The sequence below is a fragment of the Palaemon carinicauda genome, chromosome 17 (genome assembly GCF_036898095.1).
Source record: "Palaemon carinicauda isolate YSFRI2023 chromosome 17, ASM3689809v2, whole genome shotgun sequence".
Classification (NCBI taxonomy): domain Eukaryota; kingdom Metazoa; phylum Arthropoda; class Malacostraca; order Decapoda; family Palaemonidae; genus Palaemon; species Palaemon carinicauda.
This window is the reverse complement of record NC_090741.1, coordinates 43,985,509-43,995,508: the sequence shown is the minus strand read 5'-3', so window position 1 is coordinate 43,995,508 and position 10,000 is coordinate 43,985,509. Positions and strand designations below refer to the sequence as shown.

The 10,000-nt window shown below is 36.1% G+C and overlaps 1 protein-coding gene across 1 annotated transcript in view; it reads right to left on the bottom strand.

The window, feature by feature from the left end:
* LOC137656710 (whirlin-like) overlaps nucleotides 1-10,000 on the bottom strand; it is a 755,303-nt gene that overhangs the window by 70,329 nt on the left and 674,974 nt on the right. Inside the window, 1 exon segment of the mRNA XM_068390933.1 lies at nucleotides 3,057-3,240. Coding sequence (XP_068247034.1) covers nucleotides 3,057-3,240 — 184 coding nt within the window.

Below are 10,000 nucleotides of genomic sequence, written 5' to 3'. Positions count from 1 at the left end.
CCTTTTGGCACTCCCAACCAAGAGCATAAGCCACTTTGACTCTTTCGAGAGAAAGAGAGAGAAATGGCTCTTTTTGGCCCTCCCAGGCAAGAGCATAAGCCACTTTGAGTCTTTCGGGAGAAAGAGAGAAATGGTTCCTTTTGGCACTCCCAACCAAGACCATAAGCCACTTTGACTCTTTCGAGAGAAAGAGAGAGAAATGGCTCTTTTTGGCCCTCCCAGGCAAGAGCATAAGCCACTTTGAGTCTTCCGGGAGAAAGAGAGAAATGGCTCTTCTTGGCACTCCCAACCAAGAGCATAAGCCACTTTGACACCTCCGGGAGAAAGAGAGATGGTTCTTTATGGCACTCCCAGCCAAGAGCATAAGCCACTTTGAGTCTTTCGAGAGAAAGAGAGAAATGGTTCCTTTTGGCACTCCTAGCCAAGAGCATAAGCCACATTGCGTCTTTCGGGAGAAAGAGAGAAATGGCTCCTTTTGGCACTCCACGCCAAGAGCATAATCCCTTGGCACAGCCAGTCATGGAAGAAGCGTGAAGACGAGGAACTCTGTCACCGCCAGTTGACGTGAATAATAACTGGAATTGTTAGTCGAAAGATAAGTGTAAATAACAAAAAGGCCTCTTTGGCATTGCCAGTCATAAGAGAAGGGCAAAGAACGTCATTTTGGCAATGCGAGTCATTAGTGACATATAACTTGCACTGCAAAGAGACGAATAAAGAACAAGATGGTGTCTTAGTTACTGTCAGACAGAAGGGAAGTTAGGGAATGCTGGGGCTTCTTTGGCATTGCGAATGAAAAGAGGTGGCTTCGGAACGAGAAGATCTAGTTTGAGAGTATTAGATTTCCCTTTTAAAATTCAATATATGTTCTCTCTGAACATATTCTCATGAATAAATAAGAATAGATGAACATCCACTCTTGGGCAACAACATTTGAAACCAGCTATTGGACATAGGGTTTCGAAATCATCTGGTTTGTGTCCCATTAGTGAAATAAGAATCTGTTCTCTGCAATGGAGACCTGTTTTTTAGTTAACTTTGCTTTATACATGAGGACGAGAAAACATATTCGCTATGGAAACTAAAATAAGTTCATAAAAGAATCTCTCTTCTACCTGTAGTGGCCAGGTGGTAGCATACTTGCCTGGCGATTGCCAGACTGGGGTTCGAGACAAAGGTTCACAAGATACTCGTCCTCAGCACTAAAGAAAGCACAAGGTTTTCTTAAGACAACTAATCTCAAAAGAGTAAAATCTATCTGCCTGAAAACACAAAAAACCAACTCTCTATACAATAAAAAATATACTTAGTATTTCTATTATAAATAATTTATCTAAAAAAGATGTTTAATAAAAAAAAATCTATGGCCTGCTCTCAACATATAAAAACCGTGCATTTTATATATACATACATACATACATAATATATATATATATATATATATATATATATCTCAGCACAGAATAAAAACATCTACATCAAACCAAGCACTTACTCTTACCTTAAGATAAAGCATCTGTTTACACGCTAATATGCCTTTACTATTATCAAAACATAATTAAGCAAAATTAACAACCCACACAGACTTGGTCTAAGAACAAAAGCAAACTAGGACTTATTAATACATTTACTAAATAAAACAAAAATCCCAAATTTATTTCTAAGCGAAGGGAAAAAGTTTCTATTGAGTGTAAAACATGATGCAAAGTTTAAATTATCCATTTAAAATCACACACAAAAAAAATTCAGTCTATAAAAAACAAAAGCATCTGTCAAGCCTTATATAAGGAGAGAACCTATGATTGATACAAAACACATTTGCTTAAATGAACAAACACAATTAATTAAAAAACACCTGTTTAAAAATGCAATTCAGCAAGGCACAAAAAATATCTGTATTTAATATATTAAAAACACATCAACTGTTTATAAAATGCACTTCAGCAAACCACAAAAAAAATCTGTATTTAACAGATCATTAAAAAACAAATCAACTGTTTATAAAATGCAATTCAGTAAATCAGAAAATAAAAACACCTGTACTCTACATATTTAAAAAAAAAATCACCTATTTATAAAATGCAATTCAGCAAATCACAACTAAACCACCTTTACTTGACATATAAAAAAAAACACCTGTTCCATATACATGCAATTCCACACACCTGTCTGGAGACCTACCTTATTAGGGGAATCAAGGATTTCCCTTGTGATGATGACTTAAAAAATCAATTAAAAAACACGTGTTTAAAAAATGCAATTCAGCACATCACAAAAAACCACCTGTACCTGCCATAAACAATACACCTGTTCCCTAAGCATGCAAATCCATACACCTGTCTGAAGACTTACCATATCAGGGGAATCAAGGATCTCCCTGGTGATGATGAGCACAGATAATCACTTAAACACCTGTTTTAAAGTGCAAATTCAGCAAATCACAACAAAAACACCTGTACTTAACATACAATTCCACACACCTGCCTGAAGTCCTACCTTATCAGGGGAATCAAGGATCTCCCTGGTGATGATGAGCACAGATAATCACTTAAACACCTGTTTTAAAGTGCAAATTCAGCAAATCACAACAAAAACACCTGTACTTAACATACAATTCCACACACCTGCCTGAAGTCCTACCTTATCAGGGGAATCAAGGATCTCCCTGGTGATGATGAGCAAAGACAATCACTTAAACACCTGTTTTAAAAAATGCAAATTCAGCAAATCACAACAAAAACACCTGTACTTAACATACAACTCCACACACCTGTCTGAAGTCCTACCTTATCAGGGGGATTCAAAACACCTGTTCCCTAAACATGTGATTCCACACACCTGTCTGAAGACCTACTATATCTGAGGAATCAAAACAACTGTTAACTAAACATGCAATTCAACACACCTGTCTGAAGTCCTACCTTATCAGGGGGATACAAAAAACCTGTTCCCTAAACATGTAATTCCACACACCTGTCTGAAGACCTACTATATCTGGGGAATCAAAACAACTGTTAACTAAACATGCAATTCAACACACCTGTCTGAAGTCCTACCTTATCAGGGGAATCAAGGATCTCCCTGGCGATGATGAGCAGGTGTTCGATGGGTATCCTCCCCGCGGCGTAATCCCCAACTACCTCCCGAAGGCGCTCGTGACTCCCCCTGGTAAGGACTCTCTGCGACTTCTCCTCAATCATGGCTAGCGTGGCTTCCATGTTCTCGACTGATATGTTCCCGCTGCGGAGGGCCAGGGATTGTGAGTAATTGGTGAGAGAGAGAGAGAGAGAGAGAGAGAGAGAGAGAGAGAGAGAGAGAGAGAGAGAGAGAGAGAGCTTTTACCAACAGTTCATATGAAAGTATATATTATTTTACATTTTCACAATACTTCAACTTACACAATTTTAATTTTCATAAACATTGAAGAACTTTTTCTTAGTTTGATTTCGTTATGAAACACATGTCTTAATATAGTTTCTATTCACATAGGCATTTGCTTCTACTTTGGTGTGCGTGTGTATATATATATATATATATATATATATATATATATATATATATACATATATATATATATATATATATATATGTATATCATCACCTCCTACACCTTTTGACACAAAGGGCCTCAGTTAGATTTCGCCAGTCGTCTCTATCTTTACCTTTTAATTCAATACTTCTCCATTCAACTCCTACTTCACGCTTCATAGTCCTCAGCCATGTAGGACTGGGTCTTCTAACTCTTCAAGTGCCTTGTGGAGCCCAGCTGAACATTTGGTAAACTAATCTCTCTTGAGGAGTGCAAAGAGCATGCCCAAACCATCTCCATCTACCCCTCATCATGATCTCATCCACATATGGCACTCGAGTAATCTCTCTTATAGTTTCATTCTAATCCTGTCCTGCCATTTAACTCCCAATATCCTTCTGAGGGTTTTGTTCTCAAATCTACTAAATCTATTGGAGATTGTTTCATTATCATACCATGATTCATGTCCATATAGTAACAACCATCTCACTAAACTGATATATAGTCTGAGTTTTAAATGTAATTTCAGGTGATTTGATTTCCAAATTATACCTAGCCATTATCTGAATTGCTTTTCTTCAATCGTTCACTAAACTCTAAATCGAAAAGACCCTGTATTGGAGATCATAGTTCCAAAATACTTAAATGATTCTACCTCATTAATCATTTCTCCTTCTAATGATATTTCATCTTCCATTGCATACTCCGTTCTTATCATCTCTGTCTTTCTTCTATTTATCTTGAGCCCAACCACGTTTGATATTTCATGCATTCTGGTAAGCAGGCATGGCAAATTCTGTGGTGTTTTGCTAACAAGGACAGTATCATCAGCATACTCTCTCTCTCTCTCTCTCTCTCTCTCTCTCTCTCTCTCTCTCTCTCTCTCTCTCTCTCTCTCTCTCTCTCCCAAATATTTATATGTTGCAATTTGCTGATATTCCACATATGCCATATGTGATTAAACACAATTAAAAGAAATCTATATTGATATTATATTGAGTCAAACATTTGGTTACACTTTCATGTACCAAATTTCGGTTGTTAGCTAAAGAGCAATATGTTAAATTTTGATTCATAACTATTTTGTCGAGTACATAGTTAATAATAAAAGACTTTCCATATTCCTATTTTTTATCATATTCTTGTTCAAAAGCGGAGAGATTCTTTTAATAATTAGTTTATTCTCTAAATTACTAATATATATATATATATATATATATATATATAAAATATCATAGAGAAATTGTTAAGGACAAAAGGGCACTTCAATCCCTTCCTTCAAATTTAACCAAATGAAAAATGTCATCTTTCAATAAAGGTTGCTCAAACCTATGCATTTTATGACAGAGAGAGGAGAGAGAGAGAGAGAGAGAGAGAGAGAGAGAGAGAGAGAGAGAGAGAGAGAGAGAGAGAGAGAGAGAGAGAGAGAAATGCACTATTTTGAAAGGAAAATAAACTTTTTTAAAAAGATTTGGAGAGAGAGAGAGAGAGAGAGAGAGCGAGAGAGAGAGAGAGAGAGAGAGAGAGAGAGAGAGAGAGAGAGAGAGAGAGAATACACTAGCCGTGAAAGAAAAATATAGATAGACAATCTTATATAAAATACTTTCGGTATCATTCTTTTTCACATCAAAAGAATAGAAGAAAAGGAACGATAATAGATGAAAAAAAAAAAGAGATAACGGAACGAAAGTGAATGGAATAGAAGTGACACTTTTGAAGCGTCCAAAATCCTGCCAGATTTTTTAAGATGACAAATAACATATGGCTTCGGATTCACTTTTCGAAGATTTGAGGAAATATTGGAGCGAATCCGGGACAAACGATGCTTTCATTCGGAGAAGAAAGAAAAGATAAGAGTTTTGGAGAGATACGTTTCACAGGATGAAATAGAAAAGAAAAGAAAATTATGAAATGCATCGAGTGATGAGAGGATAAAGTGTAAGGAAAGTTGACGTAGGTGAAGGAGGAGATGGAACCAATCGAGAGAGCCTATTATTATCATTATTATTATTATTATTATTATCATTATTACTTGCTAAGCTATAATCCTAGTTCGAAAAGCAGGATGCTATAAGCCCAAGGGCTCCAACAGGGAAAATAGCCCAGTGAGGAAAGGAAATAAGGAAAAATAAAATATTTTAAGAATAGTAACAACAAGCTATAAAAGCTTTAACAAAACAAGAGGAAGAGAAACTAGATACAATAGTGTGCCCGAGTGTACCCTCAAGCAAGAGAGCTCTAACACAAGATAGTGGAAGACCATGGTACAGAGGCTATGGCACTACCCAAGACTAGAGAACAATGGTTTGATTTTAGAGTGTCCTCCTAGAAGAGCTGCTTACCATAGCTGAAGAGTCTCTTCTACCCTTACCAAGAGGAGAGTAGCCAGCGAACAATTAGAGTGCAGTAGTTAACCCCTTGAGAGAAAAAGAATTGTTTGGTATTCTCAGTGTTGTCAAGTGTATGAGGACAGACGAACCAATCGAGAGAGCAAGATGCTATAAACCTAAGGGCTCCAATAGGGAAAATAGCCCAGTGAGGAAAAGAAACATGGAAAAATACAATATTTTAAGAACAATAACAACATTAAAATAAATATTTCCAATATAACCTATAAAAACTTTAACAAAACAAGAGGAAGAGAAATTAGATAGAATAGCGTACCCAAATGTACCCTTAAACAAGAGAACTTTAACCCTGGACAATGGAAAACAATTATTATTATTAGTATTTATTTTCGGGAGTAGACCCTCTTTTAGAAGAATTTTATTAAAGTCATTGCTGCCTCAGTGGTGTTAATTTTGTAATGAACTTTTCTATTGTTCTTATGTTTTTCTCTTAATTGCTATAATCCGTCAGTAACTGGGGAAGGGACACATTTTCATGAGGAAGGTGATGGAGATCATATATTTCACAATTGTTCTTTAATATGTCAGTACACATTAAAAACGTACCGATATTACGTACTTTGTGCTGACATTGTGATGGTGATTTACGGCCAAGACATACTTTATAATTATTATTACTATTATTATTATTATTATTATCAATTGCTAATCTAAAACCCTAGTTGGAAAAGCAAGATGCTATAAGCCTAAAGGCTCCAACTGGGAAAATAGCCCAGAGAGGAGAGGAAACAAGGAAATATAAAATATTTCAAGAACAGTAACATTAAAATAAATATATCCTATATAAACTATAAATACTTTAACAAAACAAGAGGAAGAGAAATAAGACGGAATAGTGTGCCCAAGTGTACCCTCAAGCAAGAGAACTCTAACCCAAGACAGTCAAAGACCATGGTACAGAGGCTATGGCACTGTCCAAGACCAGGTAACAATAGTTTTATCTTGGAGTGTCCTTCTCCTAGAAGAGCTGCTTACCATAGCTTAAGAGTTTCTTCTACCCTTACCAAGAGGGAAGTAGCCACTGAACTTTGCAGTGATTATCCCTTCAACAAGGAAGACCTGTTTGGTCTCAGTATGAGGACAGAGGAGAATATGTAAAGAATAGGCCAGGCTATTCAGTGTACGTGTAGGCAAACGGAAAATGAGCCGCATCCAAAGAAAAGGATCCAATGTAGTACTCTCTGGCCAGTCAAAGGACCCAATAACTCTCTCTCTCTCTAGCGGTAGTACCTCATCGAGTGGCTGGTGCCCTGGTCAACCTATTAAAAAAGCTGCAAAAAGGCTAGCATGGGCCTAAGGATACGTCTTTGAGGTAATCGTTACTATAGATATATATTTACCTAAATTCCAGCAGTTACAAGCTGTCCTGAACATACTATACTGTACAGAAATCTTATCTAAATAAACAAGAGGATATGAGATGCTTTCTGGCAAAATTGAAGGGAAGGAAACAATTCTTGTTTTGCTTCATGGGTATGACACTGAAACAACAACTCCCCCCCCCTTTTTTTTTTACCATTTACTATCACCGAAGTTGTCCAACATAGGACACAGAACGTCCCAAAGGCAGGTGATGTCCGATATGGCATCGAATCCCAATAGAGATCTTGGAATGTGGATGGGACCAATATCCACTACGACTACTACTACTTCAGAAGACTTATTTTCCTATGAATGGGCCATTCGAGAAGAGCCTTTATTTGTTATTCAGTCTTGACTCTTTCTATTCATCTCCGTGACGTCAGGGGGGAGGGGGGGGGGGCGATTTATTATTATTTTTATCGCTATTTGTTCCGACGTCCGGCACTGTGGCAGGTATTATTTGTTCCCGTTTTCTTACATTTGCTCCCGTTTCTTTGAGTTAGAGGTAGACGTTATTATTCTGTATTGTAAAACAAGATTGTCCTATCTCTTCAAGCAACGAATAACAATGACTGCATTTTCTCTCGAAAAGATGGCAAGACAAATTTGTAATGAAAATAACCTGTAATGAAATAATCAGTTCAAACTTTAGATTATACCAGTCCATACAGGAACAGATGACCCCGAATACGTGTAACTGCTGAATCCCCAGCAGCCATTGCCTGGTCCTCCTTGGTCCTACCTTGGGTGGAGAGGGGTGTTTAGTCGCTGATCATATTTGTATATGGCCAGTCTCTAGGGCATTGTGCAACGGGGATTGTCATACTCCTTCGCTTCTGCCATTCACAAGCAGCCTTAAAACGACGTCCGTAAAGCAACTCTTTTGCAAAACACCAAGATTATTTTGAATAAATGAAAAAACTTTTAATGTTGATTGGGAAAGTGTAGACCATTCTAAAAGTCTTTCTTAGGATAAAGGCAAAAGGAAAGCATTGCTGTCAGGGAGGGAGAGAGAGAGAGAGAGAGAGAGAGAGAGAGAGAGAGAGAGAGAGAGAGAGAGAGAGAGAGAGAGAGAATTTTCCACCCTTCACCAAGCAACCTCAGCGCTTTGAACAAGGAAAGGGGTCAGTTGTAGTTAACCCCTCGATGATGATATTATTATTATTATTATTATTATTATTATTATTATTATTATTACTTGCTAAGCTACAACCCTAGTTGTAAAAGCAGGATATACTATATGCCCAAACAAGGAAAATAGCCCAGTGAGGAAAGGAAACTAAGAAAAATATGATATTTTAAGAACAATAACAATGAGAATAGGAAAAGTGGGCTACGAACAGTATTATTTATGCCAAAAGCTGTGTGTATATATATATATATATATATATATATATATATATATATATATATATATATATATATAAAATAAAAAACAATATCCAATATTTGGACATATCTTGATTAGAATGCCTTATTGTCTTTGCGAGCATGAAATTCTTTTTTTGGGTTAAATGTAATTTAATATGATTAGTTTACGATTACTTCGCTCATTAAAAGTAATTAGATGCTGATAGTTATTATTTACTGAGCAGTAATGACATTGTAATAAGAATTCGTTGGCAAAAAATTTCCTCACAATATTTTGAATAAATAATTTTCTAATGGAAAAATTATCCTTTATAATTATGAAAATGTTATTTTTGACTCATTACTATTACATTATTTGAAACTAAATGCGCATTAATTTTTCAAAATATTTCGACGGTTCGAGATCATGTAATAATTACTTTTAGTAAAATCCATTTTTTTTTCAATAAAGTTATTTGTTTAAAAACCGTAATTACTTTTGCTAAAATAATTTTCTCCATTGTAAATTAGTTATCATTTACCAAAAACATATATTAACTAGAGGGGCACTCAGTAGAGCGCAGACCTCCGCAACGGCAGCTTATTTCTCGACCTTGACCTTAACATATATTAATTGGCTTGGATTTTAATACACTCAAATTTGAACCAAGTTTGAAGTCTCTGTGACAACGATGTCCAAACTTATAGCTGAGTATGTGAATTGGACATTTTTCTTGACCGTGACCTTGACCTTTGACCTCGACCTTCCAAAATTTAATTATTCCCAGCTTTTTACATAAGAGTCCATCCACGCAAGTTTCATTACGATAAAAATAGTGGCCAGGAAGCTGTCCACAAACAAACACACAAACAAAAAGAGGGTGGTAAAACATAACCTACTTCCAACTCCTTTGGCGGAGGCAATAATCACACAGAAAGGTTTCATTTTCCAAAATCAACCCATTTTCTCAGTGTTTTGTGTATGTGGGAAGAAAGGGTGGGGGGGGGGTGGGGGTGGGGGGGGGGGCGTGTGCTCTACGTGCCAAGGATGACGCTAGGCACTGTTTTATATGACAGCATTAGGCATTTGAATACGAGTTAGGTTATCTTTATTTATTAATTCATTTGTCTTTAAGTTCTGTAGTGACGTAGGGTAATCAGTCAATCAATCAATCTCTCTTTCTTGTTTATATATATATATATATATATATATATATATATATATATATATATATATATATATATATACATATATATATACATATATACATACAGTATATATACAGTATATACATAAGTTATCAGTCACAAACCTACACGTGCAAAATATTTAAGTATAAAATCCACAGGA